This window comes from Protomyctophum parallelum, assembly GCF_964188405.1.
Source record: "Protomyctophum parallelum genome assembly, chromosome: 14".
Lineage (NCBI taxonomy): Eukaryota > Metazoa > Chordata > Actinopteri > Myctophiformes > Myctophidae > Protomyctophum > Protomyctophum parallelum.
This window is the reverse complement of record NC_139709.1, coordinates 31956599-31976417: the sequence shown is the minus strand read 5'-3', so window position 1 is coordinate 31976417 and position 19819 is coordinate 31956599. Positions and strand designations below refer to the sequence as shown.

At 44.4% G+C, this 19819-nt stretch overlaps 1 protein-coding gene across 50 annotated transcripts in view; it reads right to left on the bottom strand.

Annotated features, from left to right (window-relative positions):
• Positions 1-19819, bottom strand: part of obscnb (obscurin, cytoskeletal calmodulin and titin-interacting RhoGEF b) — a 110863-nt gene that overhangs the window by 22843 nt on the left and 68201 nt on the right. For 27 of the 50 annotated variants that reach the window (XM_083781349.1, XM_083781350.1, XM_083781345.1 and 24 more), the window contains 12 exons: positions 19095-19352; positions 18565-18831; positions 17547-17825; positions 15258-15524; positions 12484-12759; positions 7440-7712; positions 6225-6515; positions 5523-5792; positions 3958-5265; positions 2583-2864; positions 465-546; positions 224-348 (listed from right to left, as the gene is read on the bottom strand). In XM_083781349.1, the coding sequence (XP_083637475.1) occupies positions 224-348; positions 465-546; positions 2583-2864; positions 3958-5265; positions 5523-5792; positions 6225-6515; positions 7440-7712; positions 12484-12759; positions 15258-15524; positions 17547-17825; positions 18565-18831; positions 19095-19352 (3978 nt within the window). The remainder of the gene's footprint in view (positions 1-223; positions 349-464; positions 547-2582; positions 2865-3957; positions 5266-5522; positions 5793-6224; positions 6516-7439; positions 7713-12483; positions 12760-15257; positions 15525-17546; positions 17826-18564; positions 18832-19094; positions 19353-19819) is intronic. The other 23 variants (XM_083781375.1, XM_083781380.1, XM_083781381.1 and 20 more) reach the window with 3 other exon arrangements.

The window sequence follows — 19819 nt, the reverse complement described above, 5'->3', positions numbered from 1 at the left end:
TCACACGGGTGTGATTTTTTTTAAATAAATGAATGCAAGAATAATGGCTTCTATTTGAGCATGCTAACTTTCAAGAGAAAGGCTGTATAGTTGCTTGGAATCCCCACTGATGAAGTCATCATAGGGGCAGGCTCCTGAACTGTCCACAGCCCGTCAGTGATTAGACTGATTAGATGGGAATGAACGAGCAGAGTTGAGTGACATTCCTTCACAGTCAACCTACCCTTTACTCTGAGCTGCATCTTAGCACTGGGAGCGCCTGGGCCGACGTGCATGTCGTGGAGCTCATCCACCACTTGGGGGAGCTGTTCATCTTCGGCTACGGACTCGAAGGCCTCCGTTTCCCTGCTTCAGGAGAGAAGAGCAGCGCAGCACTCAGTATTTACTCATATTCATTTAGGTTATATATATATATATATATATTTGTTTTTACGAAACTCTATCAAGGCTGCATTAAAACTCACCTGGATGCATAGCCCTTGGCACTGACATAAGAAGACGTCTCAGTGCCGTCGACTGCAGTGTCATAATCTGAGCTGCAAGACACTGCGTAAGTGACAGATGTATTAGTGTTATATCGTGAAAGGCTGCCACCAAACACCTGAGTGCCAGGTACCGCCTTCAATGTCATTGTCTATTCACAGCGCAATATATTGAACCTAAAAGAAAAATCCTTTATTTGTAGACAAGGCGTTTGTTTGCATTTTCGTCAAAGTCATTCAAACATGCCTAAACTAACCTGAATAATTGGGTCACTTTTTGTGCAAGTTAATTAAGTCATAGAAATATTCTCCAGGGACTCTATTTTCGCTTAGAACGTTGAAATCATTCCGTGCATTATGACACATTCAAACAACAATAACATAGCTGAAATGAATGGAATCCCGTGGCTTCTCCTCATAAATCAAACAAACCAGGGCATGCTTTGTCAAAATGGTCGGCAGCAATGCCAAGTGCACAGCGAGTTGTAGTCAATGGGCTACAGCTAAACATGCCAGATCACCGGTATGATCCTTTAAATGACCAGTGGTCCGGTGGCTCAAATGCTGAATAAATAATGGGCCTTCATATGAAAGGGGTTGAAAACCACTGCTTTAACCCATTCTGGACTTTAACTATATAGAAGTGTCTATTTGTACGTCTCTAAATGTTTTGATGAATTGAACAATGTGGACCCTGTTGTAAACAAGTGCAATGCTTAATTGGGTCGTCCACTCACAGGTAACAGTCGTTGTATTGAGTTTGTGCTTGAAATGTACTGTAATTCTGCAAACTGTTAATAAATATTTCAATCAATCAATCAAAAAAAGGACGGGAATCCTTTTTGGCGTTTCCCGTAGTGCCGTGCTACGAGCTTGTAGATCTGCTATTTTTGAAAAATCGTGAAAATGTGGCGCAAACTTTGAATATATATTCTTTCAGAACGCACGTTTTTAACTCAAATCTTTGCTTCTGAGGGGTTCCTGGAATAAGATATTTTCAGATGGGGGTCGGTGGCCAAATACATATGATTGTTTTTGGGGGTCCTTGACATGAAATATTGAGCACTGATATAGAAACATAAGAATTTCAGAAAACTGTCAGGATTTAGAAGCCATTTTAAAAAAAATTGACGTCAGGCCTAAATGGGTTAAAATGTGCACATTACGTGTATCCTCCACATTCCTGACTTTTATCTCTCTGGCTCTATCCTTAGTGTCTGCAGTGAGATTAAATATTTGGGCCACATCATCTCGAATGACCTCTCTGATGACAAGGATATATTTAGACAGCGTCGGATGTTGTATGCGCAAGGAAACATGCTGTGTAGAAAATTTAGCATGTGCTCAGTACCGGTGAATATCACACTTTTTAAATCCTTTTGTACACCCCTGTACACCGCCCACCTGTGGTGCCGCTACAAGCAGGCCAGTTTCAGACGATTGACAGTGGCCTACAATGACTGTATGAGGCTGCTTCTGAGAGCTCCAAGAAGCTCCAGTGCAAGTCAAATGTTTGTCAGTGTTGGGGTTCCCACCTGCTCTGCTGTGCTACGCAATCTTATGTATAAATTCATGTGTAGGGTATCTGAGTCAGTAAATTACATCATTAATGTCATCACTAACGCGATACGTAGTTCTGTCAGGTTCTCCTCCAGACTGTGGAACCATTGGCGAACTTGTCTGTATGTTCGAAACTGAATATGGTGGAACTCTTTTTATTGTATATTTCTTTCTATATTATTATTCTTTTTATCTATTGTGTTGCTGTTCTGTGATATGGATTCCCCTGAGTCTGCAATAAAGAATCAATCATCAATCAATCATCATTATCCCATTTTGGGTGGGAACCCCTTTTGGTGTCAGCATTACGTTATGCTTCAGCTATTTAAAAATAGCAGATCTACAAGCTCGTAGCGCGCCACTCGGTGGCGCGCTACGAGCTTGTAGATTTGCTATTTTTTGAAAAATTGAAGAACGACTGACATAGAAACATAGCTTTTTCAGAAAACTGTCATTTTCAAACAGACATTTTTAGAATCTGATCTCAGGTCAGAATGGGTTAACAAATGCCCATGGCATATCATGTGGCACTCCACTCACTGTCGACCCTGAGCTCAGCCTTGGTGGCGGTGATGCCGCTGCTGTTCTCCGCCGTGCAGCGGAAGACGCCCATGTCCGTGGGCAGCACGTTGGTGATGATGAGCTGGTGGCAGCCCTCCTGGTCCTCGTTGATCATGTAGTGGTCGCTCTCCTCCAGCGCCTTGCCGTCCTTGTACCAGCGCACGGCGGGCGACGGCTTGCCGATCACCACGCAGTCGAAGCTGACCGGGTAGCCGTCGGGGACGTCCTGGTTCTGAAGCTCCGTCAGGAAGACCGGCGCAGCTGGGAGGACAAGAATTAGATTAGACAAGAGTTAGATTCACCCCCCCCGACTAGCAAAAAGGTTCTGAAAATGATCCATGTTCAGTTCAAATAGAGCACCGAAAGTCTGACGTCAATATCGGTAGAGGCCGGGCGCTAAGTCCACGGGGTTCATGTACTTTTTATTTGCATTGTAATCCCCCATAGGGGGATTTTAGATCGCCTCATAGAAGAACTGTGTTTGAAAAAACCCAGCCGTTTCACTCATATAGGATGTGAAGAATCAACTCGCTGTGAGAAAAGTGAAAACACTAATGTTACTGCTGCTGAATTAGTTATATTTTCACTAGAAACAGACTGTATCAAATATGAGGGACTGACTGTTTATTTTTTAGACCAAAACTCTTATATGAGACGATGACCTCATGTTATTCTCAATAGAGGAAAAACGTCCATGAACCAGGGGATGAGCGAGTGACGTCAGGACTTCGGCATTCTATTGTCTTCTATGAACCAGGGTGAGATATCCCTTCAGTTTGGGTCCATGATATGGTCAGTCCTTACCGGTCTGGATGGTGCAATATGTTTTAAATTAATGCTGAGCACAAAGAATGGCACATTGAATGCATGACGGCATGCAAATAGACCAGAGAAATGGAATAGAGTCATTAGATACAAGTGGGTGGAAATGGATAGCAATTAGCAAAAATGAGAAGTGAAGATGGATAAACCACAGCATTCAATTGTAGCAAACACACAAGCAACAGAGAAGACGGAAAGACTACATTAACATTAAACACGTAGTGAAAACAGACGAAAGAAAGAAACAGACGAGACTACTCCAAACCAATAACTCACAAAAGACATTAGCAAGCATAGTAACAAACAGTGTTGAAAACACAGAACGACAGTTATCAAGAGACTATATGGACATCACATTTAGTTGAATGAGTATTAAAAAGTGAAAAAGCAGAAATTGAAGGATGAAGGATTATTTCTTCCAAAGCTCCAAATATTGCCAAGAGTGGAAGGTTACAAAGGTTAATGTTGATGATGAATGACATGTTATACGTATTAAAAGGAGGGTAGGTAGATACTCGTATTGCTTTCCTACCAGCGGCTCCGGTCATAAACCCAGGCATCTGTCTATCCTGCGTGGGGGTTTCCGTGCCGTCCTGCGTGTACCCCATCTTCATTATACGCAGCTCCGCCTTGACGGGCCCCGCCTCCAGGATGGTGGTCTCCACGGGGACCCCCTGGGCCGTGAACATGGCCTGGAAGCGCTGCGCGGCCACCTCGGCCTCCGCCCGCGCGTCAAAGCGAATGTAGATGTAGCGCTCGTCCTCGCGGTACGACTGGGGGTCCGGTCCGCCGGCGTGCAGCAGGAGGTCGCCCTCGTCGGCGCTGAGGAAGGGCTCCTCCTCCACGTCCGGGGGGAGACTGCAGCGCAGGAGGCGGCGGAGCCGCCGGCTGGCCAGCCTCAGCGACTCGTCCATCTCGCCGCCCGAGGAGCTCTCTGCCTCGCTGTCGGCGCTGTAGCCGACCGTCAGTGGGCGCCGGGCGGACGACTCCCTCTCGCTCCCCACCGTCACCTTGCCGCTGTGGCCCGTGACGCCGAATTTGTTGGTGACCTCGCACGCGTAGACGCCCGTGTCCTTGGTGGTGACCGCCGTGATGACCAGGGTGCAGGTGCCGTCGTTGTAGATGTCGATGTGGTGGTGCTTGCCGTCCGCCAGGGGCTCCCCGTCCTTCAGCCAGCGCACCTTGTCGGGTTTCCCCTCCGCCACGCACTCCAGGTGAACGGTTCCGCCGGGCTCTTTGCTCTGGTCCTTGAAGGTGTCCTTGAAGACGGGCCGCATGACCTTGCGGGCCTTGTAGCCCTTGAAGGCTGCTTGGATCTTGATGGCGGCGCCCGTGAGCTCAGGCTCGTCCTCATTACTGATCTCCAGGACGCTGATGTCCTCGACGGTGGCCTGTGTCACCACGGTCTGCTCAGACATCTGGAACTGTGCATAGAACCTCTCGGTGGCCAGAGTGTCCGTCTGCTCGTCCGTGATGTGAACAGACTTGCTGCTCTTCTTCAGGTACGACACCAGATTAAAACCACCTGAAAGCGACTCGTCCTCCGAGCCGGGTTCCGTCCGTTTCTTGGGCTCGACGGCCTTTGCCTTCTCCTCCTCCTTTGTTTCCACTTTCTCCAGCGCCTCCTTGTCCTCCTTGACCTCCTCTGACACTTTACCGTGGCCTCCTTTGCCATTTTCCTCGGGCAGTTCCGAGATGGAGTCGAGGGTAGGCTCTCGGCTCATGCGGCGTTTCTTAGCCGAGGCCTCCCACAGCTCGTTGAGGGCCCCCTCTGCAGCAGCCTCGGGGGGCAGGCCGGGCTGACCCCCTTCCTCATTATCTGGCTGCTTTACCTCTCCACCTAGAACCACAGCAGTGCACCCGACATTGTTTTGTTAAAAAAAGAAAATCAAAAGAAAAGGAATCCACACAACACAACTTACCCAGCCAGTGAGAGAGAGCCACACGGTATTTGATTCCTGACTGACCCAAACTTACCATTAATAAACCCTTTGCGTGGGACTCCAAATTAGTTTGACAGACTAGTAAGGACTAGAGACGGCACAAAAACAACAGAAGCCATGCGAGGAAAGCGGCTTTAGCGATGTGGTTCTTTACCTTTTATGGTGAGGTTGATGGAGCTCTCGGCCTCACTGGAGGCCACACAGGTGTACACTCCCTGGTCGCCATCTTCAAAGTCCTTAATCAACAGCGCTTGCTTATTGCCCTCCGTGATGAACTGGTACTTAACCCCTGACTCCAGCTCCTTGCTGTCTTTCAGCCATGTGACCGATCGACCCCCTACTGAGAGCTGGCACTCCACACACGCCATCTTACCTGCCTGCAGGTCGGGACAAGTCAACGGCTCCGTCACCGCCACTGGAGCCTCTGTGTGAGAGAAAGAATCAGACATCATAATATCGTAATTATATACACGATAATTATACACTGTTAGAATCATCTACTGTGGCCTGGGCCGTGGCTCAGCGGTCCAGGCACCTTGGCTGGTAATCCAGTCTGGCAGTGTGCAGCGGGTTCGACTCCCGATCCCGACGGCCTTTACTGCATGTCACCCCACCCCCCCCCAATCTCTCTCCCCATTTCCTGTCAGCCTACTGTCTATCCCTCCATAGAAAATATAAAATAAAGGCGAAAGCCACAAAAAAAAAACTCTAAAAAAATCTACTGTGTAAATGATAACGCTGAGTTATATATATTATAGTTGACAGTTTATGCAGACATACTACTATGATTTGGTATTTGAATAGTCATTGGCAATCATGCCCCACCAAAGGTCACGCCATGAACGTATATACGCACCAAGCTGCACCGCCTGAGGCAGTTGGACGGGCTCCCCGAGGCCCACTCTGTTTAAAGCTGCCACTCGGAACCTGTAGCCACTGCCCGGGATGAGGTTCTCCGCCACAAACTCAGTGTTGCACACTGGCTCCGAATGGCACGGCAGCCAGAGGATGCTGTCTCCCACCCGCATCTCCACCCTGTAGCCCAGGACGGGACTGCCTCCGTCGTGCAGAGGAGTGAACCAGGAAAGCGTGACCGTTTGCTTGTCCTTGCTGAGAACCTCTGGGTCTTCAGGAGGGTCAGGCACGGCTATTGGGGGGAGAAATACACATCGACAGTCAGAGGTTTCTAAGAACACCGATGAAGAGGAAAATAAATACATTCATACAATGTTGATGGCTTTTATGATATTTGAAGCTGATCAAATGAGTTAGTGTTTTCCCCATTGTTTAATGAATATAACTCAACTGATGTTGTTGACTGTAAGATTAGCTAACATAAATAATCCAATAAGGGCAGTGTAGCCTAATCTTTATCGGCAACAGAAAAATCACTCCTATGTGAATTGAGTGGTGCAACTCTCCTCTCTCTCTCCCCCCCCCCCCCCTCTCTCTCATTAGCAGGCAACAGTGCAGCACTATCTCTCTCTCTCTCTGGCACAACAGCGCCCCTACTGGCACTCAGTCATACCACTGGTGCTCATTAACATCACATAGGTAGTCACATACTGTAGGTAGGTGAACACGGACATTGCTGTTCCTTGGAGTGGTTGCACGACTCAAAAACTACATTGGTTTAAACCTGATGAACAGATAAATGCAAAAAAAAAAGAAGGTTTTCTGCTATTTGGCACAACCCTAAACAAGCAATGGAATCCAAATATCCAAGGAAAAGATTCATTGAAGCTAATAAGCTATAATTGTGTATTGTTATTTGTTATTTTCAATAGTATCTGAGGAATGTCACAGAGGCACTGCAACTTTAAGAGACACCTGTTTTGATGATTACGTGTTTCTGATTGGTTGTCTATACCTGTGAAATGTATTTAGTGACATGTCAGCCTATTCTGAATCATGCCTGAGGAAGGTCGAAGGACCGAAGCGTTGCATTTGGACATTAAATAAAAACCTCTAGAACCAGCCAGTGACAGTGTGCGGGTCTCCCTCCTCCTCTACAAATTTGTCAGTATAAAATTTGTCTCTGAGGCTAGAGAAGTGTTTCTCCAACACTTACTGATGATGGCGAGTTTGGCCAGGGAGAGAGCTTCTCTTGCTGCAAAGGTGATTTCCTGCTGGGGTAAGGCAGTTGCCTGTCTGAGGACGAGACGGTAAGAGCAGCCATCAGCCCTCATGGCCCAGGATTCGTTTGCCTTCAGTTCCACACCGTTGGCATACCAGGCAACTTCCACCATAGGGACAGGCTCAGTCAGCTCCACACAGAACTCCACCTTCTCACCCACCATGGCCACCTTGTCCTCCAGACCCTTCACAACCTCCACTTTCCACCCTAAGTACAACACAGGAAACGGAGAAACAGTGAGTAAAGCATTCTCACTATTAGTCATTCGTTGCTGTCGGAAGGACACCACCTACAGTAACTCCATTTTTTAGGTTTTAGATTTTTTTTGCATAAATCAGTGATCACCCATTCTTGAGATAAGGGACAAAACTTTTTTCAAATCAATTTCTTTTTTTTGTTGATAATTTCAACAATAATTTAAAGTCCTCAGTTATCTTATAATGGCTTTCAGTAATCAAGTTAAGTAATACAATTATTTTAATATTGTTTTGTTCCAATATCACACTATTATGAAATATCCAATTTCTCAAATCCGTCATTTCAACCTTTATTTTCAATATTATAACATGAAAACCATGTAAAAAAAAAAGAAAGTCATCATTACGTATCATTTCAGTTGGTGTTTCAATACATAAGCACAAATAATTTGACATCGAATCGTCTATTTCTTTGGAAATTAACAAAAACATCACGGGACCAACGTCTGACGGAGTTGACGAACATCTGACGGAGTTGACAAGTTGAAATGATTTAGGTTCTAGACCACCTAGGATCTTGATTCTGGTGACTAATCCCACATTTTCAAGGATGAGGAATACAGTGGTACTATTTATATTGGCCCTGTGACCATGACAGCCATTTTCAAAATGGCCGCCACTTGCTGTTATTTTACAATAACTCAAGTTCTACACCACCTAGGATCTTGATTCTGGTGACTAATCATACATTTTCAAGGATGTGGGATACATTGGTACTATTTAGATTTGTCCTGTGACCATGGTAGACGTTTTTCAAAATGGTGGACCTGTTATTATTTTACCAATTTAGTCAGGGAATATTATCAGAATAATGTCAAATCTGTGAATACATTTCTTACCAAGAATCTTCTTCACCAATGTGTTTGTAAAGGTGTCTACTAACATATCCCACATTGGTTTCTATTGAACCACCCTAGGGGCATTTTTGACAGCTGCTGAAAGTTGGGTACCATACCAAGTGGCTATGGCCAAACTAGGGAGTCTATGGCCAAACTAGGGGTCAAACCCCTTGGGCTAAATTCGGCCATATATCCACTTGCCCAAATGTGCTGACCTCATTTTGTGATGACGGCTATGGCCATTTTCAGCCCAAGGAGTGTTCTTCGTGCATAGCTAATGCTTGGAATGCATTCAGAATCATGAAAACTCCCTAGTTTGACATGTCACATGCTACTTAAAGCATAATGAACATTTTGCCTTATATAGGTTGTTGATGGTACCCCAACTTTCAGCAGCTGTCAAAAGTTCCCCTAGGGTGGTTGAATATAAAGAAATGTGGGATATGTTAGTAGACACCCTTCCAAACACATTGGTGAAGAAAATTCTTGATAAGGAATTTATTACCAGATTGTATTAATATCCCCTGACTAAATAACTCATCTTCTAGACCACCTAGACCCGACTTCACCAACAGAGACCCGATTGACACCTAAACAACAAGTTTGGACAGCCCCACCAATTAGTGTTACGGAAAATAGCAAGTGTCTACCCTAGGCCCAGAGGGAGACACAGAACTTAGATGCGGATCACATGTTGCACGACTCCTCAACAAGCTGCCACCAGAGATGAGAGCTGAATTCCGCCGCACAATGCTCTGCGGCCCAGGATTAACCAACACCATGTTGGAGTTCTCTGAGTGGTTGAAGCACGAGTCCTAGCCATATAGCCTGTGCAAAGGCAAACACCTTGAAAACCTGCTTGAGGTGAACAGTGAGCAGTGAACAGTGAGCGAAAGACTGAAGACAGAAGATCTGCCTTCATGACTATCAGGCAGGATGTGCAGACACTGAAGGTATCAGTGTCGTTCTGTGTCCCCAGCATGTCAACCAAAGCAATGTTACCAAATCAAAGGAGCCTTCACCTGGTCACCTGGGGCTGGGTGAGCAATCTTATCCTGTATCTAGCCTCACAACTAAATACAGACACTTGGCCAGACTGCCGTTTGAAAGGGTCAAACCCTTCATCCTGATTGGGGAAGACCACCCCTAATCACACCAACCGAACAAGTGAGGTTGGGGCCTCCAGGTGGGCGAGCAGCCATCTGCACAAGACTAAGCTGGACTCTGCAGGAAAGCAATCTCCAGCCAAGACAATGTAAGTTGACTATAACAGAGCCCCAGAACACAGAGCTCATGAGAAGGATGGAGAAACACTGGCAGGAGGCCACCAAGATACAACGCCACACTGCAGTGGCCAATGAAGTCAAACTGTGCGTCTGTACCTGAAAGGGACAAGTCAAAGGCCAGAAAGCCCACCTCCTTTTAATGTCCTGTCAGTAGCAACTCAACCTGCACCTGAAATAATCCCTGACCCCTCCCAGAGAAAGTTCATCCTTGAAAATGTAATGATTAGTCGCCAGAATCAAGATCCTAGGTGGTCTAAAACTTGAGTTATTGTAAAATAACATCAGGTGACGGCAATTTTGGAAAATGGTTGCCATGGTCACCACGAGGCAAATCTGTGATGGCCCTATAGCCAAAAATGTTCCTTAAGGCATGCTCTAACTGTGTGCCAAATTTGAATACGTCCCATTATTCAAAAACTATAATTTTATTGTTTTAGGAACACTTTTGTCAACTCTGTCAGATACATGTTAACTTCTATTTAATGTACAAATAAAGTTGTTGCCAGCAACCAATCACCCATTTTGGGTGTTGGCCTGATTGAGGACACTCCCTAACCCTTTGTCCCAACTTTTATAAATATCTGGTGCACACCTTTTGTATGTTATTCCCTGAAGAAGGCAACTTTGTTTGCCGAAACGTTGGAAATAACTTGCATCGTGACTACGAGCTGTGCGACCTCTCCTTTTTTCAGTCAATTTTAACTCCGTCAGACACAAAACCTGACGGAGTTGACGTCTGACGGAGTTGACAAAATGGCATTTGTTTTCATCTTAACCCTCTGTAGTACAATGTAGCCACTTTGTTTTTTCTTCAGTTGTTAGCTAAACCTAACCAAAAACTAAAATACTAAACATTATTTTGGAATTCTTAACAAAGATCATAATAATGTCCTGACGGAGTTGACATGTAAAAGCTGTGACCACATTGATATCAACATTGTTTGTTTAAAATATCAAACAATTGAATACTTGTCAGACCACTGAGACCAGGTGCTCCACTGTTGCAACAAATATAAACAGGACTTATGAGTCTTCAGGCTAAATCTGTCGACAATATTTTCTGATTAATTTAAGACTTTTAAAAAACCTGACGGAGTTGACGGAGACGTGGGACACACATTTGATATGAGATATTTAATGGAAAATTAAATTAAGTGTGTATATTGTTTGCTATGTTGTTGACAATCTACTTTCATTTAGTATGTATATTTATGTGATTGTGACAGTATTAGACAATTTTTTGGCAGTTTGAAATTGTGACCATTTGCTGGGGACAGGCTAAATACATGCCTTTTTGGGTACAGTGCCTGCTTTTAACTAATTCAGATGGCATATTAAAACAATTATAATGAAATTAATGGCATAATAATACACAACTGTATTACATTTAACTTTGCAAGTGCTTTTATTTTCATGAATTAATTTATTTTTAACATAAATAAGGCTCTTATGTGTGGGACACTTTTGTCCCTCATCTCAAGAATGAGTGTGCTACTTCTTACCATAAACATTAGAAGTTCATAGACTTGGCTGGCCTATGACGTAATTTCGGAAAGCCATGCATGCTTTGGAGGGGCTAGGGCCCCTAAAAACTGTTACAGAAGAGAATCGAAGCGTTCACAGCGGTTATAGACCGGGATTATCCATTGTATTCACCTTGAAGGTGAACAAAATCGATAACGTGACCATCATACAGATGAGATTCTGGGCACATAAAGATTCTGAGCAAGGTAGGCCATTATTAGTTTATCACTCATCTCTGCTCTACAGTGGAGACCTCTCCGTGGTTGAGTGGCTTTTTTTAAAGGTTCCTGAATCTGATTACCGTCTTGCTTCTAAAATGTATTGTATTTGTGCATGAGATCTCCACGGTTCTAAAGTCTCTTTCTTATTCAGCGTGGCTTGTGATATTCTTAAATTACTCAACTGCACTAGAGAATGTATTCCAAGGGTAATATGACATGATTACAACCATTTCACTTCCCCCCCACATACATTATTTATAATGTTGGAAGACTTGTTTGCTCTTGTTTTCCTTTTGAAAGGTGTGATTTTGAGATTAATAAATTATATCTATCCATCTATCATAAAATGAGAGTGAATGGCGTCACTGTAAATGTTCAGCTTTTGCATTTCTCACTATTATGGTACCTACGTAACGTTCTGCCACTCTATTGGTGTTTTCCCAGCGAGTATTTCACAATGCGTGCGCTATTGCTGTTATGTGAATGGCAGTGGCCAGTTTGTAATTAATTAGCTTTTAATTAGCGTATTTAAATACAAAAAAGAAGGTTGTCCTATCTGGCTTATCATCGCTACTTCCAGTTCCTCAATCATAGAGCACAGAAGCAACGGATAAATATGATGGACAATATTTTGACTTACCTCATGTTAAGGGTATCTATAAAGATAAAGTTCAACATTTTATAGCTTTTTATAACCTTTTTTTTTATAACCTTTTTAAACCAATGTTCCAACGTGCTCCCCAATGGTAAACGGATAAAACAGAAAAATAAATGCATACTGCACTGTAATAGCAGCATGACTCATATCAATCCTGCATTAAGGCTGTATAACATCTGCTCGGTTAACTCACTCTTGACAGAAAGCTGGGCAGATGTGGATGCTGTGCCAGCTTGGAAGGTCATGATGCCAGTGTCTTCAACATGTAACTCTTTCAGCAGGAGCAGGTGACGACGGCCATTTTCAAATGTCACAATCTCAGCATTTGGTGACTCCTTTACTGGTTTGCCATTGAGAAGCCAGCGGCAGTCCTTGCTCTCAGGGCGAGAGATGGCACATTCAAACAATGCCTCACCGCCATCGATGGTCTCTGCGTTTTCCAGCCCCTGTACAATTTCAATGGGCTTACCTGTAGAGTGGATGTGTGAGAAAAGAGAACAAAAATAAAGATCATTATTTGTACGTGAGTGTCATGTTGACGAGTAAGTAAGTAAGTACATTTTATTTAGAGCACATTTCACAGACATCATAGTCACAAAGTGCTTCACAACAATAAAAACAAAACATGTCAATGGTAACAATAGTAAATAATAAGAATAAAAATAAGAATAAAGCAAAGAAAAAGAAGACAGAGCAAATGGCACTGGTAAAAATCAAGAAATCAGTACAGCACTATGTTGAGTAGTCAAATGGACTACTACAGTATCTTTCTATAAAGTCCAGGAATATCTGTTTGTCTGTCTGTCCTTCACATATCTCAAGAATATCTGTTTGTCTGTCTGTCCTTCACATATCTCAAGAACAGTTCATCGGATTGACTTCCCTACTTGCTATAACTGAAGACCGAGTTCCGCACAGGGTGCTCCGAGCAGGGTATCTCGCAAACCGTTTATCTGATCGCCTTCACACTTGGCAGGTGTATTGCTGAGGATCCAAGTTAAGTGCATTGTCGAGTGTGAAGTCGATCGCACGAGCCGTTCTATACACACTTTCAGGTGGTTTTAATCTGGTGTCATACCTGAAGAAGAGCAGCAAGTCTGCTCCACCAAACCTTTTCACTAGTAATATTAAAGGTGATATAGACAAGTTTTCAGCCAAAATTTAAAATATATATAAATGTATTATTTTGGCCTTTTCCCCCTGTATCTTTCCCTTTATTATGATGCTGAGGTGTTCTCCTGCAACAGCACACTCCCCCTTTTCCCCCCTGTGGTTGAATGCACTGTTTATATCCACTACAGTTTACTACTCGGGACGTCGGATGGGATTTAAACTTTTAGCCAATTGCAGCGCGAGGCTGTGACGGTGTGTTCAACCCAGCACTGCAGTATTATAATGAAAACGCGATGCGATTTCAATTGCAATGTATAATATTATCCCCATATCTTAGTTTCACTAACATTGTTCATGTGAAATAGTATGTTTATGATTTAATATGTAAGCCTATTGAAATTATGAGAATCGCTATGTATAGTGCATGGTTGGGTGGTGTGAAACTGAACAACACCAGCAGCAATAAGCACCAACAACTCAGACCCCAATAAAATCTCCTGTTTAGGCCTACATCAATATCGTTCTCGTTCATGTGGAGTGGGTTGTATGTGCTTTTGTTGAAATGGTGGAAGTGGAAGTGAGAAATAGTATTTCACCCTGCACCGCCGCACCGCCGCGGCGACTGCCTGCCTGCCGGCCGGCTTGAAGCATGCATTCAACCCGTGCTCGCCAACGGTGACAGGCCGTCGCGGATCATCATAGCGATTATTCTTCATTGCAATGAATAACCGTGGACACTGGACAGAGTAGTTCACATGAATGAACGATGCTGTAGTGGCATGGGGCATTTGAGGGGCAATATGTTTTATATGCACGATTACAGATAAAAGAGAATTGAATTGAGAGCCAGTGAGTCTCCTCTACTTCCTACTTCCTCATTTGCGGGACTCGGTGTGATATTGCGATTATGCTACAGTTACCCTCAACTCAATGTCATTGTTGTAACTAAGATATCGATAGAAATTCATAATTTTGTAATGTCATATTTAGCCATACGAGCGCAATATCCATAGCGTCCCTCCCAGCAGCAACAACAATCCCATAGCCTGAAGTGACCTGGCTCAGCCAATAGAATGAGGGGGGGAGGGGGGTGGAGCTAGATATGCATTTGTTTGGAAACACTCACTCACTTCTGTGTACAAACACTGGAAACTTGTCTATATCACCTTTAAAGATTTCATTCCAAAATGCAATATTTACATTTTGGAAATATAAGCATGTGCACATACTGTACTGGTAGTGCACATTCCCAATTTCGATAGCTGTGCAAAATGATGTGCATTATATTAAAACTCCTTCGATGCCAGAGGGCGCCAGAGCTCTACCCTGCCAAGTGCCAGCCATATCTGAACGACCACCAGAAAAAGCTAGCGGATGTTTACCAGAACTAAAGGTCGGCCATCTCACATCAGAGCAATGGTGGTTGTTTTTCCGTGCAATCATAGTTTTTGTCATATGTATGTCAAATTAAGCTCTAATCAAGCCCCGGATATCGCATTTTGAGCGCATTATGAGGCATAATGCAATTAAAGATGGCATGCGTGTGTGCACACGGGGATTTTGGCCGTTTTTACGTGGACGCTAGCGGTCGTTAGCAACAAATGCTAAAAAAAAAAGCTAATTCATTTTTTCCCCTGGATTAACCACACTAAGTCAAATCTTTTTATCTCGGGCATGGCGTCCTGGACAAAGGGAAGTTAATCTCGTTATCTCGGGCACGGCATTTCAATTTATGGCCTTAAAAAAAAAATTGACACAGGATTGAAACTAGTAATCCTTTTCAAAGCTAAGAGAAGGGCGGCGGGGGGGGGGTTCTTTCTTCAAAGTTGTTCCTCCTTTCCTGTGGAAGCTCACCTAACAACTGCAGTGAAGCGACCACGCAGGTCCCCTCTGCCTCACAGGCGTACGTTCCCCTGTCCTCCGAGGACACGCTGCTAATGTACAAGCGAGCCACATTCCAGTCCTGCTCCACTACCACCCTCTGGCCGTCGGGCTGTAACGGCTGCCCGTCTTTGCTCCACTGGGCCTTGACCGGCCGCGAGTACTGGCAGATGAACTCGGCCGCTTGGCCTTCGGCCACCTGCAGGTCCTGCATCTCGCTCACCACTTCTACCGTGGGATCTGAGGGGTGAGGGGTCAAGGGCGTCATCATGGAGTCATGGGCTTGGCCCGTCAGACGTATACGGACATGCGCCGGACATGCTGAACGGCATGCCGTATGGACTTTGTAACCCCCCGTTGTAGTACCATGGAGTAGTAGTATTGGGTGATCATTAATTGTGTAGTGATACGGTAGTGATATGTGTGAATGTAATGCACTTTATGAAGCACTTTTGAGAAACTCGCTACATACTGTAAATGGACCATTTACCACTTTGGGTAGTGTCCAACCGTAAACTGCATGTACAAATTATGGGCTGAATTTACGAAAGGTTTGCGGTGACACTTGTGCATCTGTGTGCTGGAGCTGTACAGGCCTTTTGGAAAGCAGGTTGCTACTGGTTCAGTATTATGTATTTTAAAGACTGGCAACGCTTAGGCGCCAAAATAGAGGAGGTGAGAATTCCAATTGATGACTCCCACTGATTTTCATATTCCATAGCTCGGAGTGTGGACCAAACTGCTGACCTATATGAATTGATCCATATTAGCGCGTCTGTTATTCTAATTGGCAGACTGTGTTTGACATGATTAGAAAGGGAGGTCAAAGTACATCAATCGTTTGCCTGGGGGCTGACTGCACTCCTTAAACAGTTCTCTCCAGACAGAATAATTATTTTTAAACCAAATGGGTTTTTCATGGCACATGATACACTGTAAAGTGTTAAATTGACCCGTCAGTGTCCATTTATCATCTCCTTGGCAGATATTATGTGTCCGTTTATGGGTGTGTGAGGTGGTAATGTTTTCTGTTTTTCCTCAAACTGAATAGGGGTTAAAAAGCCCAAACGTCAATGTTCAGGGTCATGGTCACCACATCGATGACCAATAAGCGCTAGCAGCCACTATGGGAGGATTAGGAGGGAGGAGGGGGGGGGGGGTAGAGGTATCAAATGTGATAGTAGTGGGAGCGTTAGAGTTTTTAGTACTTGCAGGTCCAAGGTGGTACGGGGGGGCGGGGGGCAGAATGGGACAGGTGGAGGTGACACTAAAAAGGTAAGTATGGGACAATGACCAGCCTGAGTGGATGGGGTGGAGCAGCACTTCCCTAATGTGAACCTCTAAGTCCACACTTATACACCATAAACACCTAAGTAAAGAATTCATGTCAAGCCTATACAAGAATCGCTCATTATACAATTACCACCGAGGATGTTGACTTCCGACAGTAATAATAGATACAAAACGAATTCAGACAAGAGCTCTACCAGAATGTATACACATAAAGATATGCAATGACCACCAAGATAAATAGCAATGATTATAACCATTAGAAAGCTTTAACACATCCGCAACATTGGCCACGCTACCTAAACCGGCTTGAAACAAGTTCGCCGCCCGGGTTTTTCCACTGCAATCAAATGGAACTTTCTAGTGGTGCTGCTCCAGTGGCATGTGATATTTTTAAACCAAAGCAACACTGTACAAATCCTTTGGTGTTAATTTAACTCAGGGGAGAGGATATATGAACACACATGTACCTGTGAGTTAAATTAAGACTGGGATTGTATTGTGCAGAGCATGAATCACTCTAATGCCGTTATTATTAATGAAATGAGAAACCATTTCTGCTCATGCACGGATGAGGCACAGAAATCACAAGTTACGCAGCCAGCTTCTACTCAACATCTGTCAATTCATTCAAGGAGCCTAGAACTCTTTCAAGGACACTGTACAATACTTTAAATTTCTTTCTTATATTACTGTGTATCAAATAATCCATAATTTCACCATAAACAGCAAAATAATTTAGTTTTAATGTATGTGTAAAGATTTGCCCATAACATACAATACTGTATTAGGAAGAATACAGAAAATACTGCCATTGCTTAAAAGTACATTATTGCTCGGAAAACAGAGGGATTTATCAAACTGCAGGCTCTGGGGGAGAAAAGAGTTTAAGTGATTTTTGCTACTTTTCCCTGAATGTCTTGAGCAATGAGCAGCCATCTCTGACCCGGCCACTTCCAATATCCCCGATACCTTTCACTAAGAGCTTTGCTGTGGACAGCAGCGCGCCGCCGGCATTAAACGTGACCGTGCCAGAGTCGTCTGGCGCCAGGTTCTTTAAGGTGAGCGTGTGGACGTGGCCACCGTGGCTCAGCCCGATCTCAGAGAAAGGGCCGTGCGCCAGCAAGGTGCCGTCCAGCCACCACTGCACCTCGCCGGCTGCCCTAGCGGACAGCTGACAGGAGAACGTGGCCCACTCCCCAACAAAGACGTCGGTGGGCTTTAAACCAGACACAATGGAGACCTCTTTCACTGCAGAGTGAAACACACACACATATAAACACACACATATACACAGTCCCCAGTTTTTGATTTCGTCGCCTAAAACTATGACGAAAAACGCTCGTCGACTACCTTTTTTTTCACTGAAGAAAACAAAGTCATTGTATGTTTGGTTGCATGCTGAAAATAGCTGATCTACAAGCTCACATGCATCGCAGCGCGACACGTTGTGAGCTTGTGGATCTGCTATTTTCAGCAAGTATAAAATCAGCTTTTATGACGGCATCAAGGCACGCCAAAACACATTTTAGTAGACTGAATCAACTAAAGATTTAGTCGACTACAAACTTATGATATTTAGCCGACTAAAACTAGATTAACACTAAAACATTCCAGGTAACTAAGATAAAACTAAATGCAAACGTTTAAAAGATGACTGACTATGAATCAACACGGATACACACACATACTCAGGTTTTCACATTACTCATACTGTACTGTACGTTTAGGACAAACAAATCCTTTGTTATAAAACTACTGCATATGTGTACTGTACATAGAACAAAGTAAAGAGGCCTACAGATAGGCCTAAAAAATGTAAATTTTAAAGTTAACATTTTCACAAGAAATTGTGGAAGATGTCTCCCATTGACATTCTCCAGCTCAACCGTAAAAAGTGATGACAGGTCCGCTCAGTGACGCGAGGCAGAGACCATGGGGGACAGAGAGACACAAAGAGCATAATGAAACCTGAATACTAGTACCGTACCTTGCACTTTCAAAGAGGCGGTGGTGAGCTGGTCCCCGGCGTCACACGTGTAGTACCCGTTGTCCTCGAGCTCCACGTTCCGCACGGAGAGCTGGCGAACGCACCCTTCCTGACTCATCTCATGCTTCTTACCCGCGTGGAGGACCACGCCACCTTTCCTCCACTCGACGCGAGCGCCCGGCTTAGAGAGCTCACAGCGAAACGTAATATCGTCCCCCTCCACGGCCTCCTGGCTCTGCAGCTCTTTCTGGAAGAACGCGGGGGCACCTGGTGGACGAGTTAAAAAACAGCAGAAAATGAAACGGGGGGGGTTGAAGACACGAATCTTTGCTGTGGGGAGATAAAAGTAGATTTTTCGATGATGTATGTTGTTGAGAGCGGACCAGGTGCATGTTAAAGAGGACAAGGGACATTCAAGAATGTTGCATTGTGAGTTTCAACCGAATCCTTTAATCTTGATCCACAGTCTCGGAAGGCAAGCAACAGGTAAAGGACTTTGTTTTTTCTCCTACGCCGGCGTCGTTCTTTACCTTCCACGGTTAAGATGACTTCACACCGACTGTCTCCCGTATCGCAGGTGTACGTCCCGGAGTCCTCAGGAAACAGGTTGTGGATGCGGAGCTGATGGCAAGCTCCGTACATTTTCAGGTCGTACTTGAGACCTGCACTGATGACCAGATTGTTCCTGGTCCAGGTGACGGCGGCCTTGGGGTCAGAGATGGTGCAGGCCAGGGTGACAGTCTCACCCTCTAGGGCCACAGTGTCGTGTGGACTCTCTAGTATTAGCACTGCGGATATGGGAAACCCAAGACTATATGTTACCTGCTTTTATAAATAATTATAATTTAGATAAATAGAAACGGATGCATGCGGTGACTTTTACAATAGAGCAAATACTTACCGTAAACTTTTCAGCATCAGCATATTAACAGTTATTTTACTTCCATGCAATATTCAGATTTCAGGCTATCATGACGAAATATTAGAGCCAGATTTCAAACTACCCATCTCTATTTGAACAATGACAGTTTTAGCAATCAATCTAGTCTAATGCAAATGTCTTTGTTAGCCTTTTAGGTGGCGCTTCGTTTTATAGCAAATGCTATAAAGTAAAGGCCATGGGGATGTGAGTCACATCTAAGAACACGTCTGGGAAGGTTAAGATGAAAGGGGGGGGGGGGGGGGGAATGGCGGCGGGCTTGGCAGCAGATCTTCCATTAGCAAAAGCAAAAGCTGCTTGATGGATGATGGAATG